The 23,415-nt window shown below is 45.8% G+C and overlaps 2 protein-coding genes across 2 annotated transcripts in view; one reads left to right on the forward strand and one right to left on the reverse strand.

Annotated features, from left to right (window-relative positions):
• The first annotated feature begins 1,863 nt into the window (after positions 1-1,863).
• Idh3a (isocitrate dehydrogenase (NAD(+)) 3 catalytic subunit alpha) lies at positions 1,864-21,300 on the forward strand. Its single transcript, XM_051155732.1, is given in 11 exon segments — positions 1,864-1,938; positions 6,667-6,729; positions 9,626-9,709; positions 10,486-10,600; positions 11,309-11,496; positions 12,165-12,298; positions 13,845-13,948; positions 14,027-14,114; positions 15,831-15,915; positions 17,927-18,079; positions 20,622-21,300. Coding segments are annotated over 11 exon segments (1,173 nt in total). The 3' UTR covers positions 20,706-21,300.
• Positions 21,301-22,100: 800 nt separating this feature from the next.
• Positions 22,101-23,415, reverse strand: part of Acsbg1 (acyl-CoA synthetase bubblegum family member 1) — a 46,424-nt gene continuing 45,109 nt past the window's right edge. Inside the window, exon 16 of the mRNA XM_051156469.1 lies at positions 22,101-22,891. Coding sequence (XP_051012426.1) covers positions 22,815-22,891 — 77 coding nt within the window. The 3' untranslated portion in view covers positions 22,101-22,814. The remainder of the gene's footprint in view (positions 22,892-23,415) is intronic.

Here is a 23,415-nt window from a genome sequence, read left to right on the forward strand (position 1 = left end):
GTCAGGCAAGAGACATGGATAGTTTGATCAGCAGTTTGCTTAACAGAGCAGCAGTCTAGTCAGTAAAGCCGAGTAGGGCATTCCCCAGAGAGTTGAATGCACTGGCCCAAGTTGGGGCAGCAGCTCGGTGGGTAAAGCAGGCTCTCCAGAGAGAGACAGAATGGCTTCCTGAGGGCAGAGAGCTCCATAATGGAGAGAGAGAGAGAGAGAGAGAGAGAGAGAGAGAGAGAGAGAGAGAGAGAGGTGAGTATGAATATTTATGAGGGGAGTAACATATTCATGAGATAAGGTGACAATTTTTCCATCTGAAATTGTGAGCAGGGTCTTCCTTTTTGCATATTTCTTTCCATGATGCCAGCAAAAGGGAAGAGATTTGACACATCTCTTGAGACTGCAAACCCTTTGTTAGTATACATGAGTAGGCAAACGTCCTGGTGTCTTAAGTGTCTGATATAGTGGAAATAGCAGAACTGCTGATCCAAGGATGTTTTAACCCCAGAAGGGCATTCTGATTGTCTATAGGCATGGTTACCAAGATGTAACTGCAATTTTCCTTCCCCACCTCCTATTTAGATATTCCCACGGTGGGAGCAGGGAGGAGACAGGGAGGGGACAGGGAGGGGACAGGAAGAAGACAGGGTCTCCTTCCCGGAGATGCTCTCTTACAAACTTCTCTTCTTTAAAAAAAAAAAAAAAAGGTTTTATTTTTATTTATGTGTTCATGTCTTTGTGAGTATATGCTACATGTATGTTGGTGCCTAGGGAAGCCAGAGGAGAGTGTAACTGCCTGGAGCTAGAGGCACAGGTGGTTATGAGCCTTCTGCATTGGGTGCTGAGAACAAACTTCAGTCATCTGGAAGAGTAAGAAGAGCTCTTAAGCTCATAACTGCTGGGTCATCTCTCCATTTCCAGAAGTTGTTATTACTTGGTTTAGTCTTTTGCCCCAGGAAATGCTTTGTGGGTGCTCAGAGCCTGCTAAGACTGAAACCAACTCTTCTCTTACCTGGTGAGCTTGGCTGTCTCATACCCAGCTGTTTCTTTGTTTTTTTGTTTTTTTTTTTTTCCCCAGATAAGATTTCTCGGTGTAGTCCTGCCTGTCCTGAAACTCGTTTTGCAGACCAGATCCAACTGCCTCTGCCTCCTGAGAGCTGGGATTAAAGGCGTACACAACCACTCCCAGTTTGCCACAAGAAGGTGCTGGGTCACCTAGGCCTGTAGTTACAGACGATTGTAAGCCACCATGTAGGTGCCAGGAACCGAAGCCAGATCCTCTTCAAGAACAACAAATACTCTTAACCTCTGAACCACACTAAGTATATTTAATATTCAAATTATATTTCAGTAAGGCTATTAAAAATAAAAAATCAAGGTAGGTATGGTGGTGCATGCCTATAGTCCCTGCACTTGAGAGGTAGAGGCAAGAACAGAGGATCAATAGTTCAAACCCAGCCTCAGCTATATAGTGAGTTTGAGGCTCCATGAGTTTGTCTCTAAGAAACGAAACAATACGAACCAACGTTTGGAAATAAGTAAAATATCTGTCGCAGTGGGATTGCAGTTTTAAGGGGGCGCATTATCCCCCAAATAAAGAAGGCTGATTGGCCCCTAATAGGTAGGAAACATATACATCATCGGAACAGCTACTCAATGAATGAAGCCGGGAAGGAGGGGAGGCTTCCGGGTGGCAGCTGGTCCCGCTCCGCGTCATCAAAAGATGAGGGCGGAGATTGGTCAGACAGCGGCAGCTGTGCACTAGGGTCAGGAGCTGGCGACCAGCAGCAAGAAGACCCGAGTTAGGGGCGGGGCCACGCGGGGCCTCGGGGCGGGGCCGTGCGGGACGGGCTGGGGGCGCCGGCTACGCGCATGCGCCTTGCTGTTGCCGCTGTCGCCGCGGTGAGGGAAGTAGAAGCGATGGCCGGGTCCGCGTGGGTGTCCAAGGTGAGCGCCACAGGGTTGCAAGCTCGCGGGCAGGCAGCGAGGGCAGGCAGTGATCCCGCCTCATGTATGGCGGAGGCGAGAGCGCGGAGGCGGCGCACGGCCGGCGGGGAAGAGTTGCGGGATGGAGGCCAGCACGCCGAGCATGGCTAGCCCTGATCCGGGACAGCCGCGCCCGGCGGGGACGGCGTCAAGGTCAAGGCAGCTAGCACTGCTCCCGGTGTCCCCATCAGCCTCCTCCAGGATTGGAGCACAGCCTCTCTGGGAGCGCTGGAGGGTCACGGAGCGGCCGCCCAGGCCCCGCGGCCCTGTTACCTGCGGGTCTCCGGGCAGCCTGCTTCATGGCCCAGGTCGCCCCTCCCTGGTCCCTGAGCCTTTGACCGGGTAAACTACGGGCGCGAGAGGTTTTCCCAGGTGAGGGAATTCCGCAGCCGGCCAGCCAGCCAGATTTTTCTCCCTCTTGGAACTCTTCCTTGTCAGATGCCTGGTGCCCAGTAGGTATTGCCACTTCAGAGGACACCGGGCATCCTCCTCCTTGGGATTACACCCAGGGAGACTGCAGCGTCGTCCCTTCACCTTCCGTTGTTGGAAACCCTGAGATCTGGGATGCTCTGGCTTTCCTCGATAGCTCAGGTACTAGAGCTGGAAGGCGCTTCAGGTTACATATGAAATCTTTTGGTTTTCTGGTGGAGCTGACCTGTCCCCGAAGACAAACTTGTTCAAGGTCATAGAGGAGGTCATTGTCATCTGGACGAACAACCCAAGTATTTTGATTTTCAGCTCCCTTCTGCCTGTCCGGTGGCCAAGGTCACTTAGCTAATTATGGGTATGGTACTGACCAGGCCTTAGGTCATCTGATGGTGTAGCAGGCATTTCCCTAGAAATCATCTGTAAGCAATGCAAATTTTTAATAAAATTTGGTATTGCTTCCCCCCCTTTAAATAAAATATAAAGAGAACTTCAGAAATGCACTATTATGTACTAATAATTCAACTTAGGGATCTTAGTTTTAAATCCTGACAAGGCCATTGGCCAGCTGTGCGCGCTGAGCAAATTACTTAAAGTCAGTGAGCCCACCTGTAAGATATCTGCACTTGTGTTGCAGAGTTCTTTGTGCATGAAACCACCTACCTCACAAAGAAGGACGTGAGAACTCGAAGCTTTCCTAGCTATCAATATATTTGACTTGGCAATTGTCAAGCAGTGGTTTTTGGATAGCAGTAACTAGACTCTACTTGGTCATTCTCTTCAGACCCACATTTGCCTGGGATGCTGTTAGGTCACATTGGTTTTTTTTAAAGGTGTAGCAACAAGTCAATCCTTTAATGTCTGGCCCTACACTCCTACCTGATCCTGGTAGGTATGGTCGGCCTTCAGGAGAGAGTGCTGGGAAGTTGGTTCTGCCTTAAGCGCTGTTAAGAAAAACTCACAGAGTTTTGGCTGTAGGGTCAGAAGGTGTTCCCCGGTGTGACCTTTGGCAGTGTGGCCCAGTGTTTGGGTCAGTCCCTCCTCTCAAGGGACTAGGGCCTCAGCAGGGGCTGACTGGTGGTGAAGTGCTGAATGGCATTTGGGTTTCCATCAGGACAGCTACTTTACTGGGCTACCATTTAAGGGCTTTGTGCCTCAACTAGTCCAGCTGAGGCTTAGGTAAGGGTGACCTTGAACTCCTGATCCGCCTGCTTCATCCTTGAGTGTTGGGGATCATAGGTGTGAGCCACCATATCCAGTTTCCATTTAAGGTTTTGTTTCTTTCTTTTAAAAGGGTCATCTGCAGATCTAGATTGTTCCCACTGAGAAAGTCAAGGTTTTAAAGGCCTTTCAGGCTCCAGAGACCATAATGAGCCAGTTTCCTAACCACAGGCACTTATTGAGACCTGCCTTAACTTCCTACACTATATATTTTGTTTTTTAGATATGAAGGTAAAAAGGAGATGAGGAGTCACAGGGTTTAGGGCCCCTAGGGCCTAAAATCAAGCTCAGGAAACCAAGGCTAGGTCCTCTCTCCTGAAAACTTATCTCCTTAGGTTTTATAGAGGTAAAATGGCACATGAGTATATTATAAAGTAAAAGGCAGCATGTCCTAAAAATTGGTGTGAAGTTCTATTTGAATGGACCGTGTCAATGTGTTACTTTAGTCCAGGGTCATAGAGGAGAGATGAAAATGAAATACTGGCTGTTAGATGAAAGTCACTGCAGGCACAGAGGCTGGCAGGGGACGCCTCAGCCACACATAGGATGGAAAGTGACCTGACTTGTTTTACAAAGGCATTTATTGATTATTGACTGTGAGGCAGGCAGTTGACAAGGCACAGTAGATACAGTAGCAGACAAATCATAAAATCTTGCATGTGTTGGGATGTGTGTTTATTGTTGTGGTGCTGGGCCTTGAGCCTGGTGATGGGGCGCTCTACCAATGAGCTGTATCCTCTGCACCTCTCTTTCCGTCTCCCTTTCTAATTGTAAGGCTGGCCTTCAACTCACTCTATAGGCCAGGGCAGGTGGGCCTGAACTATTTGTTGTTGCTTTTTGTTTTTTGAGACAGGGTTTCCCTGGGTAGCCTTGGCTGTCCTGGAACTCTTGTAGATCAGGCTGGCCTTGAACTCACAGAGAATTGCCCACTGTGTGCTACTATGTCTGGCTCTTCTCTGTTCAGTAAACACAGTGGCTTCCTGGAACTTTAGGGACTATGCGGTACTCTACAGGTCCCACGTGGGCTGCGTTCATTTCCACTCCCCATTGGGGCCTTTTCGTTAGGCCATGGACATGGAGCATGCGCTTTTCTCGGGGCCTTTACCTTTTCTGTGCACAGAATCTATGCATAGAATACTCTTCCAGATCTATGCATGGCTCTTTCCCTAACTTCTGCCTCCTGAGTGCTGGGATTAAAGATGTGCACCACCACCGCCTGGCTGGCTGGCTTTGCATTTTCAGTCCTCTTGCTTTAGCCTCCTGAGTACCTGGGTTTATAAGCCTTAGCCTGAGCAAAAATAAGATAGTGTGTAACACATGTCTCCTTGCTCATGTGCCTAACATGAAAAAGTTTTAGTGAGGCCTGGTGGTGGTGGTGGCGGCGGTGACACCCGCCTTTAATCCCAGCGCTTGGGAGGCAGAGGCAGGCCAATCTTTTGAGTCTAAGGCCAGCCTAGTTTACAGAGTGAGTTCCAGGAGAGCCAAGGCTACACAGAGAAACCCTGTCTTGAAAAAAAAAAGTTTCAGCGAATTCAAGTGCCTTTGGTTTGTGTACTCAATTATTTGTTTTAGTTTTATTATAAGACCTTATAGCCAGGTGTGGTGGCACACACCTTTAAGGATTAAACTATTACATTTGAAAATTTGAAATAGATCTTTATTTGAGACAGAGTCTCACTATATAGCCTAACACTCACTAGATAGAAGCCCTGGATTGTTTTTCCTTTCAGCAGTACTGGGGCTTGTACATGCTAGAGAGGTGGTCTGCACTGAACTCTTCCCAACCCGTCTTATTTTTCGAGATAGGGTCTCATTAAATAGTCTTGCTGGTCTTGAAGATTGCCTACAGCCCAGACAGGTCTTGAACCCAGAATCTCTTGCCTCAGTTTACTGAGTAGCTGGGATCACAGGTCTTCCACTAGCCAGGCAAAAATTGTTTCTGATTTGCTGATTGGATGCTGGAGAGATGGCTTGATGGTTAAGCGCACTGGCTGCTCTTCTAGAGGGCCTGGGTTCAGTTTCCGACAGGAAGGATAACGCAAAACCATCTATAACCCTAGCTCTAGAAGATATGGCTCCCTCTTTGGCCTCCCTGGGCAACAGGCACACACACACACACACACACACACACACACACACACACACGTATGTATGTATGTATGTATATATGTGTGAGTGTGTGTGTGTGTGTGTGTAATTTTTAGAACTCAGTAAGTTTACTGATTGGTCACTTTGATCTTAGACAAATTCTTGAGATTTGCCCCTTTGTCTACAGAATAAGTTGAGGAAGGAGGAGTACTGTTCTGGGTTTCTTAAGGACCCCACTTGCTTTCAATCTCGTGACAGTTTTCTTAGAGCATATGGCATCCTCTAGTGGTCAAGAGTATGAACCAAACTAACCAGAGCATTAGAGGCTTGAGACGGGAAAGTGTAATTCCATTCCATCTTCCAGGTCTTTTGAGGATTTATATTTAGAAACTCCATTTCCAAAAAGTTCAGTGCTGAGATTGGGGAGTTGGCCCTGTCTTTAAATTACTTGTCCTGCAGCATGATGGCCTGAATTTAGATTTCCTGTACCTGCATTTTTAAAAAGAAAGAAAAGGGGGTGAGGGGAAAGGCTGGGTGGTGGCACATGCCTGCAGTTCCAGCCTTAAGGCCGAGGCAGGAGGATCCCTGCGGCTCCCTGGCCAATGAGCTCACCCTATTACAAAAACTATGATAAGAGGAGTGACCTGGTGTGCACCTCTGACTTTCCCATGCCTGCAGGTGTGTGCATATACACACTAATTACCACACAAACCCCCAAAGAAAGAAAAAGTACAGAACTTCAATTCTAGGGTTTCAAGTCTGAGCAGGTCAGCTACATTGAGCTAATAATATTTGAGAAAATATTTCTGGAAAGGCTCCAAGCTTAAAAAAAAGAAAAACAAAACAAAACAAAACAAAACAGTTTTTCCAACTCCCCCAAGAAAAACTATCAAATGACTCAAGTGTTCATCTGTTTTAATTCCGCGCATAATATTTCTCTTGATGTTAATGTAGGTCGCTCGGCTGCTGGGTGCGTTCCACAATACAAAACAGGTGACAAGAGGTTTTGCTGGTGGTGTGAGTATAATTATGTCTTTTAATTTTTCCTTTTAGAAGTTTCTCAAGAAATGCTCAAATATGTTTATAATGTAGCATTCCATCTTCATTTATTTAAAACTAAAGGGAATTGGCCATACTTCTAATATATATATTTAAATTACTGGCCGACAACACAAATCTCTTGTCATTTTTCTATTTAAGAGAAGTCTGTTACATCTGGCTATGTAAACCTGTACCATTAATATCTTCAAGGAGCTATGATAAAAATAGAAGTTACCCTGAGCCCTGTTACTTTATTTTGTAATCTCATTAGTGTCTTAAGACACTTAGGGTTTTTGTTTTTTTTTTCAAAAACAAGTACAAGTTGAGAGGAAATTGTTGAGAAGCTTCAGAAACTTGCTTTGCACTTTTATTTTCTGAGCCTCCCTAAAAAGCAGTAGCTCGGTCTCCAGTCTGAGCATCTTGTGCATCTGTGGGCCCTGCGGGCTTGCGGGTTCCCTGTGCAGACTGTAGACCTTGTGTTGGTGCGTCACCGACTGCTCCTTAAATCTGCTGCTTTTGGAACTCCCAGCTTTAGAATTCTGTGTTTGAAAAGCTGATGCCACATTTCTGGAGCATTCCAAGGCTGTGTGTCAGTGAGTTCCTATTTATTATTTTATCCCCCTTTTATAGAATCTGATTTGGATTTCATAATTCCTTCATTCCTGTACTCCCACATCATAGTTTATGCCATGAGGAACTGATGAGACTGTAGTACGTTTCTCCCTCTATTTGCTGTCTATACTGGAGAAGAAAAGTAGCTGCCCGAGTGACATTGCATGTGGGAGAGCAGGAAGGAGGAAGCCTTGGCCCTGCTTATGCCAGAAATGCAGATCTGAACTCAGAGCAGCTGAACGCATGCACAAGACCCATGCAAGCCCAAACCAGACCAAATCCCAGTGTGGAAGGGAGGTGTGGAACTCAAAATGCCACCTCTAGCTGTGGAGTGATTGGCAGGTATTAGCTGCTGGGAGAGGGAGAGCCAGTTTTCTCTAATTAGAGTGTAGACCCTGGTCAAATGACCAGGCTCCACTGGAAGCCCAGTGTTCAAGAATATTTGAGCATTACAAATTGGTTCTGATGAGTGAAAAAGAAGAAAAAGAACACAGAGGTGGGTGGGCGGGGAAGGCAGGGGTGAGTCTGGGGAGAATTGGAAGGAGGTGGATATGATCAAAACACATTGTATGAGATTCTCAAAGAACTAGTAAAATCTTTTTTTAAGAATATACACTAAGGCTCGCACTGCAAGCTCAAGAATAGCTCAGCCAGAGGCTAGAGAACTGGCTCAGAGGTTAAGAGCACTGGCTACTCTTCCAAAGGTCCTGAGTTCAATTCCCAGCAACCACATGGTGGCTTACAACCACCTATAATGAGATCTGGTGCCCTCTTCTGGTATGCAGACATACATGCAGGCAGAACACTGTATACATAGTAAATAAATAAATATTTTTAAAAAATGATAGCCAAGCCAGCATTTCAGACCCATTCTGAAGCTGGACCTGAGGGTGCAGGGTTATGACCTCTGCTGCTTAGGAGGCTGAGGCAGGAGAATCGAAAAAAGTACAGGGCCTGCTGGGCTCCAGAGAGAGTGGAAGGCCAGCTTGGGAAAAAGAACTTATCTCAAAATATAAAGTAAGAAGGGCTGGGGCTGGGGCTCTGCACGGAGTACTTGGCTAGTGTGTACGTGGCCCCAAGTTCCACCCTCAGCACCACAGTGACCAGAAGAACAAGAAAAGGCCAACGCATTCTGAAATGGCTGAGACAACCATGATTCTCTTCTGGTATTTGATCTTTGGCCACCGATTTTTAAAAATATAGTAGCCTGGTCGACGAGGTTATTTTCAAAAGAAAGAAGACAATATATATATTCAGCTGTATATAAAACTTGAGAAATAATCAGTCAAACAGTCCAGGTATCAGAGGACGAGGGAAAGTTGAATTAGTGATGAAAACAAATGAATATATGATTTAAAATATATATGTAATATTTTCATTTATTCTTTGAGAATTTCATGTATGTGCACAATGTATTTTAATTATATTTATCTCACTCTTTCCTTTCAGTTAGTGAAGTTTAAAACATTTATAGTTGAAGCCAGGTAGAATGCAGTTCCTCATGAAGAGTGAGTCTTCAGGCCGTCTTATCTTTTCTTCTGACATATTTAACTTCCTCAGTGTTTGAAATGCCTGCTTGCTGTTTGTTGCCCAGATCATTCGGAACACGTAATTGATGTCACACCATAGACACATTCACTGTCATTCTAACTGGGGCCTTGCGGGTCTGATCATGTTATTGGTTGATGTTGACACCCCATGCTCACTTGGATCACAGGGTGGAGCCAATTTTATAGAGGAACTAAGGAAAGTAGAAGCCCTCCAGATATAAAGTACGGTTTTTCCTGCAGGGTCTAAGATTCTGGAAGCATGTTGGAGTTTTATGAGCCTGTCTGTTTCCTAAGAACTCCCTATGACTCCACAGACCAGAGGCTGGGGCTGTCATGCAGGCCCCTGAGCTGTAGGCGAGAACAGTGCTGAAAACGTTTTGCTGTTTTGGGATTTGCAGACTTGAATGTTAGCTAGTTGTTGAAGTTTGTCTTGAAAAGAAATACAAGTCAGGAAGTGCAGTCGGCGGCTGGTTTTTGTTTTACTGAAGAGCATCGCTTGCGTTGCTGTTTAAATTGCTAAGCTCAGTTGAGAGTAGAGACAGGGAGCATCAAGAGCTGGCTTCTGCCTCTGCCATAGTGGCAGTGGGAGGTTTGTTTCTTTAAAGCATTTGGGTCTTTCAGACATACCCAGGGAAGGGAGTCTCTCTGTGAGGGATGCTCTCATTAAAAACCAGTTCTTATTGTTTTCTTCAATGATTTCTCATATTCAGGTTCAGACAGTAACTTTAATTCCTGGAGATGGAATTGGCCCAGAAATTTCAGCCTCAGTTATGAAGATTTTTGATGCTGCCAAAGTAAGTGTTCTTAAAATTCTCTTAAGGATACTCTACAGAGACTTTATTAGCCACGATGAATTAAGTTTCTATATAATCTGTAGAGGCATGCACAGCAGCAACAGCAAGAGACCCTGTCTAACAAAGTGGAAGGTGAGGACCAACACCAAAGTTGACCTCTAACCCCTGCACATTCCTTGTAACACTGAAAGTAAGCATACAATCCAGTCCAGTGATTTTTAGACTATTCAGAGTTATGCAGCCACCCACACAGTCTAGTTCAAATCAATGTTATTGCCAAAAAAAAAGACAGCCCCTAACCCATAACAGTCACTCCAGGTTTTTCTCCTCTCCACCCCAGGCAGTCTTGTGCTTTCTCTTTATAGATTTGCCAGCTTGTTCATATCAATAGACTCTATTTGGTCATTTCTGGTGGACTTTTGCTGTTAGTATTGTGCTTTCAAGGCTCATCCACATGCCAGTGCCATGCATTGTTTCTGTGAACCTTCTATCTCCACTTCTTACACTAACCTTAAGAGTTAATAGCCACCTTAAGAGTCCTTGTGAAGAAAATAAATGAGCAGGTGGCAGCTGGCCGTGATGACTAGGCCAGGGTAATGCAGAGAATCCCTTGGGGCACACTAGTGAGTATCACTTACAGCATGTCAGGAACTTTTGTGACCTTATGGGGTATATTTTTACTAGTTGCATCCAGTCCTGATGAACTATCACTGTAGTCTGAATGCCAGAGTAGTTTTAAGTCTGTCCAGTTCACTGTGCTGTTGTGTGGCTTCTAGGCGCCTATTCAGTGGGAGGAGCGGAATGTCACAGCCATTCAAGGACCAGGAGGAAAGTGGATGATCCCTCCAGAAGCCAAAGAGTCCATGGATAAGAACAAGATGGGCTTGAAAGGTACAGTGCAGAGGGAGGAGGCTGTGGATGCTTCCAGGTATCACACAGTCTGTCAACGGTAAAGACCTCCTTTTATGTGTTATGGAACTTTACGTATGTATTCATTGAATGCTTTATATTTTTGAGACTGGGTCTCCCAGAATAACCCAGCTGCTGGCCTAGAACTCGCTTTAAACTTGATTCTTCGTGCCTCAGCCTTCTGATACCAACTTTACTCTGTCTCTTATTTTCAACTCCATTTACCCTCTCATCAAATTTTCAATGTTTTTGTTATTTTAATACATGCTTAAGGCCATAATTCAGAATACTTAGCATTTGGCGAAGGCTTTAAAACCATGTTCAGATCCAAGTTTGAATCTCCTTTTGCAGGCCACTGGCTGGTAAGCTTAGGCCGAGTTCTTACTCTGGGATTGTTTTGTTTTCTTTCCCTCATTTGTAAATGTCCCTTGTGGGGAATGAGTATTAGAAGATGCCAAGCACCTGATGCAGTGCTCAGTCCTCAGAAGTTCTCCAGACAGGAAATGCAGCTCATGTTCCTGAAACCTCCCTGGATGAGGTGTTCCTCCTCTTGGGTCTGAGGGCGGAGGTGACACTGAAGGCAGATCACATATTACAGGAGCCAGGTGGGTTAGTGGGTTCCCTGTGAGACCAAGTGTATCCTGGTGCCATCTGATTGTTTTGTTTTTTGTTTTTTTGTTTTTTTTACAGGCCCTCTAAAGACCCCAATAGCAGCTGGCCATCCATCCATGAATCTATTGCTCCGTAAGACATTTGACCTTTATGCCAATGTCCGGCCATGTGTCTCAATTGAAGGTTATAAAACCCCTTACACAGATGTAAATATTGTCACCATCCGAGAGAACACGGAGGGAGAATACAGTGGAATTGAGCATGTGGTATGTTCATCTCAGAGTTTTAGTTTGGTTTGGTTTGTTTTTTCGGGGGGGGGTTGTTGTTGATGGTGTTTTGGGAGGTGCTTTTTTGTTTTTTGTGTTTTGAGATAGGGTCTCTAAGCTCTGGGTGTCCCGGAACTTACTATGTAGAGCAGGCTGGTCTCAAAACTCACAGGGATCTGTCTGCTCTGCCCCCTGGTGCTGGGATTAAAGACATGTGCCACCACACCTGGTTGAGAGAGGTTTTTGTTCCCTGTGGGATGTCCTGTGCATTTGAGTCAGTTGTTCAAATTCTCAGTTGAAGATATCTCAACAGCTCAGTGTCCCCTCACAAGGAGTTGGGGGATGTTTGCTTTGGTGCTGTGGGCTTCTGGCTGACTACTCAAATAAATGGGAGAAAAGATCCTGGCCTGGTATAGTTAGGGTATAGGCCTGGTGCAGGCTTGGAAACCTGCCCTCCCCAGTTCCAACTCCCACTTCACAGGTGTGTCCTTGCCTGGTGACCATCTCCGTTGGTCACTGTACAGCAAGGCTTTTTAGGCCTAGCTCATGGGGTTGGAGTTATTAACATTGACTGCAGCCAGCCACAATAATGTGGTCTATAACGAACCTGGCTGGTACCAAAGTGTTGCCACTCCCCTTCCGATGAAGCAGGGCCTCCTCTCTTTCAGATCGTTGATGGAGTTGTGCAGAGCATCAAGCTCATCACGGAAGAAGCAAGCAAGCGCATTGCTGAGTTTGCCTTTGAGTATGCTCGGAACAACCACCGGAGCAACGTCACAGCTGTGCACAAAGCCAACATCATGTGAGTGCCCAAGAGGCCCAGGCTGACTTGCTTTGCTGTGGGGATGGGGCTTCCAGGACTTAGTGTCCAGTTTGTACTCAGATTTTGGAAAAGAACCTTGTACCAACCAGAGGGTGGTTTGTCCTTAGGTTGTCACTGGGGAAATGATAGGAACAAGTGAAGAGGACAGGGATTCAGCCCTGGGAGTTAGGAGGAGGAGGAGAAGGTGTCAAGGGAGCTGGAGGAGATGTCTGGGTTAGCAGAGGCCACATGGTTCATGTTTCCCAATTGGAAGAGCGGGGTGTTTTCTGAAGTGCCATGTTCTCAGGGCTTAAAATAGAGCATATACTGTTGGAAGTGTTTCTCTGACATCTCAGGTTCTCAAGCCCAGGCTATAAAGGGCTCCTCTGACTGGACAGAGGCACAGCTTTCCTAACCTAAGAAAGGACCGAACCTGCACAAGAGTAAACAACTTAACCAGCACCCTCCTAAAGTAACCTTCCTATGAGCCAGGGCATGGTACCTACACTCCCAGCACTTGGTGTTCAAGGCCAGCCTTAGCTACATGAGACCCAGTCTCAAAAAAAAAAAAAAAGTATTTCTTAGTTCTTGGTAGATAGTAGTTTCGTCCTGAAACTCACTCTAAAAACCAGGCTGGCCTTGAACTCAGAGATCTTCTGCCTCTGCCTCCTGAGTGCTGAGATTAAAGGCGTGCGGAACCACTGCCTGGCATGTTTTTACACTTTTGCACATCCATAACGATCTGAAAACTTCTCAACTCCCAATTTGTTAGCTGTGATTGGAATCAGACGCTTTGGATTCTGGAAGTTGTTTGTTTTGTTTTGTTTTTGAGATAGGGTCTCACTTTGTAGCTCTGTCTGGCTTGGAACTTTTAGATATCCACCTGCCTCTGTCTACTAATGCTGGGATTAAAGGTGTGAGCTACGGTGCTACCACACTGGGCTTTTCTTTCTTTAAACAAATAACAATAGGGCCGGGTGGTGGTGGTACACGCGTTTAATCCCAGCACTCAGGAGGCAGAGGTAGGCGGATCGCTATAAGTTCGAGGCCAGCCTGATCAATAAAGTGAATCCAGGACAGTCAAGGCTACACAGAGAAACCCTGTCTCGAAAAACCAAAAACAAACAAACAAACAAAAAAACCCAAATAGCAATAAACAAACATGTGCATGTATGTACACATATATGTATACATAGTATCATGTGTGTGTATGTATACGGGTTTGTGTGTAAGCATGTGTTCATGTGTGAGGTGGACAGCCACAGGTATCACCCTTAGGAAGAATGTCTGCCTTTTGTGAGACAGGGTCTCATTGGCCTGGAGCTCACTGCTTGGCTAGACTGGCTGTCCAGTGGGTCCTCCCTCAGCACTGGTACTTCCGTTTTCTGGGGTGCTATGGATCTGAACCCCATCTTTAAGCGCTTCACCGACTGCGCCATCTTTCAACTGCTTGGAACTTAACTTTCTTGGACTTAATTTCCTTTGATTCTTTGCTTGCTTAAGTCTTCATTTTTAACAATTCATCTATTTATTTTATTAAATACAGGCGGATGTCAGATGGACTTTTTCTGCAAAAATGCAGGGAAGTTGCAGAGAATTGTAAAGATATTAAATTTAATGAGATGTACCTTGATACCGTGTGTTTAAAATGTAAGTGCACATCAATATTCCTGGTTGTTTTCATGGCATACGCTGTGTTTCCATGGTGTGCGGATTAAGGTTGCTAAGTGCACAACTGTTACTCTTTGTAGATGGTACAAGACCCATCCCAGTTTGATGTTCTCGTCATGCCAAATCTATATGGAGACATCCTTAGGTGAGTTGACTGTGCCCTTTTTATCTTTGACCTGTAGTTTCTATAAAAACATCATAAAGTGAATTGTGGCTTTATGTTATTAGTAACACATAATAAGCTATTGTATCTACTACAAAAGATGAGCTAAGCTGGGTGTGGTGGCCCACGCCTGTGGTCCAGCACTCGGGAGGCAGAGGCAGGTGCATCTCTGTGACTTCGAGGCCAGCCTGGTCTACAAAGTAAGTCCGAGACAGCCAAGGCTACACAGAGAAACCCTGTCTTGAAAAAAAAAAAAAAAAAAAACAAGATGAACTAAATCCGGTGTCGTTTCGGTGTGTTTTGTTACATGCACAGCCATCTAGACTGGTGGTCATTTTCTCATTTCCTTCTCTTCCTCCCACCTCTTTGTGCTGAGGTCTGTGCTGAGCTCTCACGGGGCGACACCCACAGCCCCAGCCACTATTGACATAAGCTCACACTGACAAAAACCTACAGTAATGGTACAAGAAAGCCCCGTTTATTCAGTGCCTCAGCCTTCAAGCGCTGGTGTTTTACCAGCTCTTCCTCTATCCTTCTCTCTCACCCTCATGGGATGTTAGAATGTGGGCTTTGTAAGCCCTTCCTTCTTTTACATTTCTTTTTCTTTTTTTTTTAAGATTTATTTATTATGTATACAGTATTCTGCCCACATGTGTGCCTGCCCACCAGAAGAAGGCACCAGATCTCATTACAGGTGGTTGTGAGCCACCATGTAGTTGCTGGGAATTGAACTCAGGACCTTTGGAAGAGCAGTCAGTGCTCTAACCTCTGAGCCATCTCTCCAGCCCCGAGAAAGACAAGCTTTAACCTCTTGTCAGACACCATATAAGAAATGTAAAAGAGGGGGCTGGAGAGATGGCTCAGAGGTTAAGAGCACTGACTGCTCTTCCAAAGGTCCTGAGTTCAATTCCCAGCAACCACATGGTGGCTCACAGCCATCTATAATGTGATCTGATGCCCTCTTCTGGCCTACAGGTGTGGATGCAGGCAGAGCACTGTATACATAATAATAAATACATCTTTTTTTTTTTTTTTTTAAGCTTCTCTTTCTCGGGGTCTGTATATAGGTTCTTTCTTTCTCTCTCTCTCTCTCTCTCTCTCTCTCTCTCTCTCTCTCTCTCTCTCTCTCTTTCCTTCTTTTTGATTTTTCGAGATAGGGTTTCTCCATGTATCCCAGACTGTCCTGGAACTCTGTTTGTAGATCAGGCTAGCCTCGAACTCGCAGAGATCCGCCTGCCTCTGCCAGGATTAAAGGCACATGCCACTACGCCCAGCTGTACATAGGCTTTTAACTCTGGAGCTTTGCACATTAGCTGAGGAAATTATGCTGTATTTTTTTCATTTCGTTTATTCTAATATTTGAGGCAGGGTCTCAGCTGTGTAGTCGGATGTCTCTGTCAGTGTGTATATTCCTGGTTTTCTGTTTTATTGGGGTTCCGGCTGGCTCAGGTTGTCTTGACTGGGCTTGCTGCCTCCTGTGCATGGCTCGTGTGTCCCTGGGGCTTGGCCTGCCCTTTGGTCCTTGCCTTCCTGGCACAGTGGGCTGTTCCAGTTCATCAGCATTCGTGACCCTGATGCCTCGAATGAGCCATTTCTCCAGGGAACGCTGCTCCCTAGTAGGGTATAATATTTAGACACTAAAATGTCATTGCTAAGTGAATTGCTTTCTTTCTCAGAATGTCCTTTTTCTGTCCTCAGTGATCTGTGTGCAGGACTGATTGGAGGTCTTGGTGTGACTCCAAGTGGCAACATTGGAGCCAATGGTGTCGCCATCTTTGAATCGGTAAGGACGCTGACACTTACACAGAATTCATGTCTCATTATATAGCCTGGGCTGGCATCACACTCATGCTCCTCCCACCTCAGCCTCTGGAGCTGAGATTATGGGTGTGTGCCATCATTCTTGGCTTTTAGTTTTTCAGGTGTGCCACCTCAGGCCACCACTGCCCGTCAGTCCACCTTATCTCTCTAGGAGCCTGCTTCCTAGAGTTCCTGGCCCACTAGAACCTTCCTCCACCAGATCCTGCCCTTGTTCGCTGTTCGGCACTCTGCCTTTCCCTGTCTCTCCTCAGCCAGTTTATATCCCGCCCTGTAAAGCCCTTGGCTTCACAAGCATTCTGCCCATACTGTACCTTGTCAGCTGGGCACTCAGCCTTTTCATTGGTTAACTCTGCAGCTTTGCACATTGTCTGGGAAGTTAGACTTTTTTGGTTGCATTTATTTTAATTTTTGCGACAGGGTCTCCAAAATTCTAAGCCTGGCATAGAATTTGCTAAGTAGACTAGGCTGGCCTCAAATTCAGAGATCCACCTACCTCTGCTTCCTTGAGTGCTAGCATTGTAGTCATGTGTCACCAAACCCAGCTTTTTTTTTTTTTAATAGCCTTGGTTTGTTTATTTCTCTCCAGATATTTGTTTGTTATATACTTTGAGAAAGAGATTTGTTTATGCATCTCAGGCTGGCCTCAAACTGGAGATCCTCTGGCTTCATGTCTGGATATGTGTGTGTGTGTGTGTGTGTGTGTGTGTGTGTGTGTGTGTGTGTGTGTGTGTGTATATATTATTTTTTATATGCCTTCCTTCACTTTAAAATGTTTGACCATGTCTGGATATATGTGTGTGTGTGTGTGTGTGTGTGTGTGTGTGTGTGTGTATATTATTTTTTATATGCCTTCCTTCACTTTAAAATGTTTGACCAAGGCCGGGCGGTGGTGGCACATGCCTTTAATCCAGCACTCAAGAGGCAGATGCAGGCGGATCGCTGTGAGTTCGAGGCCAGCCTGGTCTACAAAGGAAGTCCAGGAGAGCCAAGGCTACACAGAGAAACCCTGTCTCAAGAAAAAAAAAAGTTTGACCAAAATTTACTGAAAAATATTATTGACTCACAATTTTTTTGTGTATGTGTATGATGAATGCGTGCGTGCATGAGTGTGTGTGTGTGCGCGCGTGCGTGTGCGTGTGTGTGTGTGTGCATGCGTGCGCGTGTGTGTGTGTGTGTGTGTGTGCGTGCATGCGTGCGTGCATGAGTGTGTGTGTGTGCGCGTGCGTGCGTGCGTGTGCGTGTGTGTGTGTGCGTGCATGCGTGCGTGCGTGCGTGTGTGTGTGTGTGTGTGTGTGTGTGTGTGCCATGCTTGCGTATGTGGAGGCCAGAGTGGTGGTTCTTGCTTCTCACCTTGAGACACGATACCTTGTTTTTCTGCTGCATGCACCAGGCTCGTTGGCCCACATGGCTCTCTAGGATTCCACCATCTCTACTCTGCCCCATTGGAGCTTGGGATTCCAGACGCTTCTGCCACTTGTACAGCGAGTGCTTTTCCTTACCCAGCCATCTCCCTAATTTTGGCCCATGGTTTTGTTTTGTTTTGTTTTTTGTTTTCCTTTGGTTTTCCCAGACAAGGTTTCTCTGTGTTGCCCTGGCTTTCCTGGACTCCTCACTTTGTAGACCAGGCTGGCCTCGAACTCAGAGATCCACTTGCCTCTCTTCCCGAGTGCTGGAATTACAGGCATGCATCACCGTGCCCGGCCTTGGGCCCATGTTTTCGCACTTAAAAATTAGCACTTTGTTTCTTCTCATTTTTATTTATTTCTAAGATCTGTGTCAATGAATTGCATACCGCAGCTTTCAATAAATATCTTTTTATTGGCCAAGAAAAAGGATAGAGACGTCAGCTTCCCCAGAAGGCCACTTTGTCTTTTCAGTGTTGTTGGTGTTGGGGATTGAGCACATGCCAAGACCTGGCAGGGGCTGCCTGTTCCCATCCCTCCTGCTGATGCTGTCTCCTCTTGCTGTCATAGGTTCATGGAACGGCCCCGGACATTGCAGGCAAGGACATGGCCAATCCCACAGCCCTCCTGCTGAGTGCTGTGATGATGCTGCGCCACATGGGGCTTTTTGACCATGCCGCAAAAATCGAGTCTGCGTGTTTTGCTACAATTAAGGATGGAAAGGTATCTGTGAATCTACGCAACTGCAAACTGGTTGAAATGTGTTTGTGTGGAAAGGGAGTAGAGCCCTGAAAGGTTTGATTTTAAACAGAGTTTTGGTTTGGTTTGGTTTGGTTTGAGACACGGTTTCTCTGTGTAACCCTGTCTGTCCTGTAACTTGCTCTGTAGACCAGGCTGTCTTGAACTCACAGAGGTCTGCCTGGCTCTGCCTCCCTGAGTGCTGGGATTAAAAAGGCTTGCTGCTGCTGCCACCACCCAGACTGAAACAGATCGTGGACCCTTGGTTGAACTCAAGGAAGGCATGTGTCCATGTGTGCAGTTTCCTAGGGGAAGATCCTCTGGTAGAGTCAGAGGCACTGGTGGGCACCAGTATGCAGCCGAAGGAACATGAGAGCCAGAGGTGGGCACAAGCCTGCCTGGCTGGACGGGTGTTGGCCGTGTGGTCTGGTCAAGTAGTCTTAACCAAGTGTCCAAAAGCTGGCCCCTTCTGAAAGTTACAGCCTGGGATTACTTCTTGTGGCCAAAATAGAAGAAGTGAAAACATGTTTTTAGCAGCTTAACATCTGTTTGTTACTTATACCGAGCCCATATTTGGGGAGCAATCATCTAGAGCTGAGCAGAAGCATGCACAACTTACACAGGATCTCTTAGCTCTGTAGGACATAGCTACAAGAAGAATTCAACATGTTTTTAAAGTAATTTATTTTTAAATTTTATGTGCATTGGTGTTTTGCCTGCATGTATGTCTGTGCAAGGGTGTTAGGTCCTCGGGAGCTGGAGCTACAGATGATCCAAGCTGCCATGTGGATGCTGGGGATTGAACCCAGGTTCTCTGGAAGAGCAGCCAGTGCTCTTACCCACTGAGCCATCTCTCCAGCTCCAGAATCAACATATTGATGTCTGTTTGCAGTAAAGAGAAAATGAGTTGGTAGAAAACAGATTGGTTGTACTAGAGACTCCTAAAGAGGAAAGTTAGGAGTTAGCTGTGTAAATATTTTCATGCTATTTGCCTCCAAATATCAAACTAGATCAAAACATGTCTTACGATCTTTTTTTTTTTTTTAGCTTTACAATTTTCCCACAGACTTTATGCTTAGATTTGCTTTCATTTAACTATCCCCAACCAACCAGTATTTTCTTAGTCAATAGTTTGAGAAAAGGGGACATTTTGGAAAACCTCCCTGCTGTTTAGATAAGCCTTATTCTTTGAGAGGTGATTGTTAAGTGCCAGGCAATCAATATATATCCAGAAATGGTCCCAAGCTGGACTGTGGAAGGATTTTTGATGGTTAGATAAAAGCCAGCATTCCTCCATAGTTTGTGAAACTTTTTTTTTTTTTCCTGAGACAGGGTTTCTCTCTGTAGTCTTGGCTGTCCTGGGCTTGCTTTGTAGACCAGGCTGGCCTCATAGATCTGCCTGCTTCTGCCTCCTTGAGTGCTGGGATTAAAGGATGTGCCATCACGTCCAATTGTGAAACTTTTCTTTCCCCAAAGGGTGTCATTTCTCGTTCCTCCAGCAGAATAGACTTATGGCTCTCCAGTGATATGCTCCTGTAGTTACACATCAAAACCCCTCAGTCCCTACTCATAAGTAATTGCTGCACATTTCAAAGCCTTCACTCTAGCGTCCTGGCCCTTCTCTCCTCCCCAGGCGTCCTTTCTCCTGTTTTCCCCTGCTCGCTAGTCTTATCTCTTGCTCTCTCCACTGTTCTCTCTTGCGCTTGCTTGCACAGTCTCTCTCTCTCTCTCTCTCTCTCTCTCTCTCTCTCTCTCTCTCCCTCCCTCTCTCTCCCTCCCTCCCTCTCTCTCTCTCTCCCTCCAAGACAGCCCTGGCCATGACCAGCATGTTTCTTTTCTTCTCTGCTTTGGAATCTCTAGGTGCCTCTGGATACTTTCTCTCTTTCTCTTTTTCTTATTCACAGTAAAAGCCTTCCCCTCAATGGAGGGGCCATTTCAGTGGTTTCTTTACTGCTTCGTTTTGAGACAGGCAGGGTCTTGCTACCCAGCCGTAGATGGCCTGGAACTCAATGTATATATAGACCAGGCAGGCTTTGAATGCGTAAGAATCTTCATTTCTCACCAGGCAGTGGTGGTGCATGCCTTCAATCCCAGCACTCAGGAGGCAGAGGCAGGTAGATCTCTGTGAGTTCCAGGCCAGCCAAGGGTACACAGAGAAACCCTGTCTCAAAAAACCAACACACACAGACACACACACACACACACACAGACACACACACACACACACACACACACACACATACATACACACACACACACACAAAGGAATCTTCCTTCCTCAGCCTCTCAGGGCTGGGACTGTAGCAGTGCACCGTCATGCCTGACTTGTGAGTGTTTGAGGGTGCAACACACCTCGTGGGATTTCCCAGGCCTCCTAGGGTAGGTAGATAGTGTGTGATGGACTCTCATACTGAAGTCAGTACGCAGGTATCTTGCTCAGTTCCTACTTCACTCGGTGCTTTAAAAATATGTTTGCCTTCATTTAGTGTGGTGATGGGTATTTATTTTTGCTTTTTCCTCTTCTCAGAGCTTAACAAAAGATCTAGGAGGCAATGCAAAATGCTCCGACTTCACAGAAGAAATCTGTCGCCGAGTAAAAGACTTAGATTAGCGCTTCTGCTGGTGGATTTGCTGCACTCAGTCACTCCGGAAGGATGCCCCGTGATCCTCCTTGAGAGCGCCCGCCATTGGTTTGCTTGCTTCTTGACAGAGTACATTTTCAAATCTGGCCTTTTCTTAACAAAACCCTTGCAACGGATGCACGTGATGGCCCCAGGCCTTCATTCAAAGGATTTTCCCAAGTGCTTATTATTTATTGTCTGTCTGGTAAACCTCTTTTTGTAAACTGAGTGAACTGTATCATTTACCATTGTTCTCCATTTTACACTTCAGGCAAAGTAAGTTTTCCTCAACTGTAAATATTCTGATACAGAATTAATAAGAGAAAATATTTAACTTTTTAATGAAAGCCCTGGGTTTTTTTTTTTTTTTTTTTTTTTTTGGTTTATGAAAAACATACTGAGAATAAAACAGGGTTTTAACAATTGCACAAGATAACATTATTCTAAGACTAAATGGGCACAAAAAAAATTTACTGGGAAAGTTCAAAGCAAAACTGACATATTTCTTAGCAATATGGACATAAAGATATTTGTCCTGTACATGAATTACTATTAATAAAAATGTAAGCTCCAAGAAATACATAATGAATGATGTAATTTTGTTAATAGCATATAGGCAATCCTTGTCAAAGCTCCAGATGCTGTGTTTTCTATTATTTTGTTACCTTGAGATTTACTATTTTGGGGGGTTGAACTCTCAGTTAAGGGAGGTGATGCCTCTTCATTAGACATGTTGTCAGCATCGTGAGCTATTTGAACCCCTGAATAGACCCTCCCAGTCAGGGAGCCAGTCACTGCAGACTGACTCCTATATGACCCTGAGGGAGTGACACTCCAGCCAGTGCTACAGGTGACATTGGAAAGGCCCAGCTGCAGTTGAGCAACCCAGGATGCTGTCTGTTGATTTATATTTCTACCCTTTCACTTTGCCCAAGGCACCCACTCACCGCCCTGCGCCCTGGTCGCACCCGTTACAGGCTTCATTGCAGAGGCGAAACTAACTGAGCCCAGTTGGGCCTGTCTTACCAGCTTCTGACCACCAGGTTCTGTCCCCTACCCCTCCCACAGCCTCTGCACCACAGCATGAAGCTACCCTTTGGCCCACACCACAGTCAAGTTGTCTTCCCTTAGGCGTTGTGCCAGTTTGCAAACCCATGGCTTTGTGTAACGTGCCCAGGTCACAAGGGGATTTCTTAACAACAAGTACCCCTGACTGGGTCACTTTTTAAAGCTTTTATTCAGACTTACAATCTTCTATGTATTCTACTTTACACAGCTGCTTTCTCTGTCTTACTGCATTGTTCCCCTTACCAGTGGCTTTGAGTTCACAATATAATAAAGAACTTAAAAACTGACTGAGATATTTGCATTCTCTGCCAGTTTCCTGGTCAAGTGCCTTGGGCATTTGGCTTAGCTTGTCATAACAGGTAGTAATAGAGTCTCGGCTGCTGTAACTAGAGTGTTCCACCTGACCCCATCCTGAACCCTTGTTTATTGTAGGCCAATAATGATGTGCTAATGGCGACTCACGGTTCTGTGAGTCAACTGTACACGCTCTGTCCCACCTGCCCAACTGACAGAAAACATCAGGTACTTGTAGGTCTGTTAAAAGGTTTAATAGTCAAAATTACACATTAAATACAGTCACATAGGCGGTGGCAGTTTATTAAGCATCAAGCCTATTTGTGAGGTGGCGGAGTTGGTACTAGTTTCCAAGAAGAAGACAGAGCTAAGTCAGGCCGTTAGGCGAGCTGTGACTGCTGCCTGCAGCACACATTAGTAATGGGACTGTCATCCCTTTCCCCTCCCGTCCCACAGCCAGCCCTGGTAGGCCTGTGGTAGAACTTTGTAAATCTGCCTGGACCTGAGGCCAAAATGAGCAGTCCCTCCCTTTGGGACGGAGAATGATCTCGTTTGACACCTGAATAGGAACAGTGGTTAGAATCTAGACTATTTGCACATTGGAGATGTCAATGCTGGGCCCTGAACTAAGGGTGAAAGCAGCTTGTCAGAGGTTCTGGTCCCCAGAGGGGAGACACCTGACCCGTCAGGAAGATGTCTGGCATGCTGTGCTGCAGCACGGCTCACGGCTACTGGTTTTACTCCTGATAAAAGGAATCGATGATATCTTTGTACCTCTCCAGGACTGTGAGCCGTTTCAGTTTCATGGTGGGTCCTAAAAGAAGCATTGGGAGAGATGAGTGAGGCCTAGGTTTGACTCTTAACAAGGCATGGTTTGAATGAGAAGGACTCCTGTAGGCTCATGTGTTCCAACACTTGCTCCCCAGTTGATGCAACTGTTTGGGAAGGATTGGGATGCCCACCTTGGAGATGGTGCGTCCCTGGGTGTGGACTTGAAGTTTCCAAAGGTTTCTGCCATTTTCCAGTTACCAGCTGTCTGTCTCTGCTACTATGGACTAACTGTCTGGAACTGTAAGCCCATTGAACACTTATAAGTTGCTGTGGTCATGATGCTTATCACAGGAACAGAAAAGTCAGGAATCAAGCCAGAGAAGCAGGATGCGCGGTCAGCCTGCCTCTAAGGCAAGAGTCCGTAGCATTATCCCCTGGAGCCTCCCCCTGTCACAGTGAACTAAGGTTGGTCTGCAGCCAATAGTTTATAGAGGAGATGGTGGGGAGTCACTTCCAGGAGCAGAAGTGACCTGTTTCTTCCCAGTACATAATAAAAGTACAGCCTTT

Source organism: Acomys russatus, chromosome 14, assembly GCF_903995435.1.
Source record: "Acomys russatus chromosome 14, mAcoRus1.1, whole genome shotgun sequence".
In the NCBI taxonomy this organism is placed as follows: Eukaryota; Metazoa; Chordata; class Mammalia; order Rodentia; family Muridae; genus Acomys; species Acomys russatus.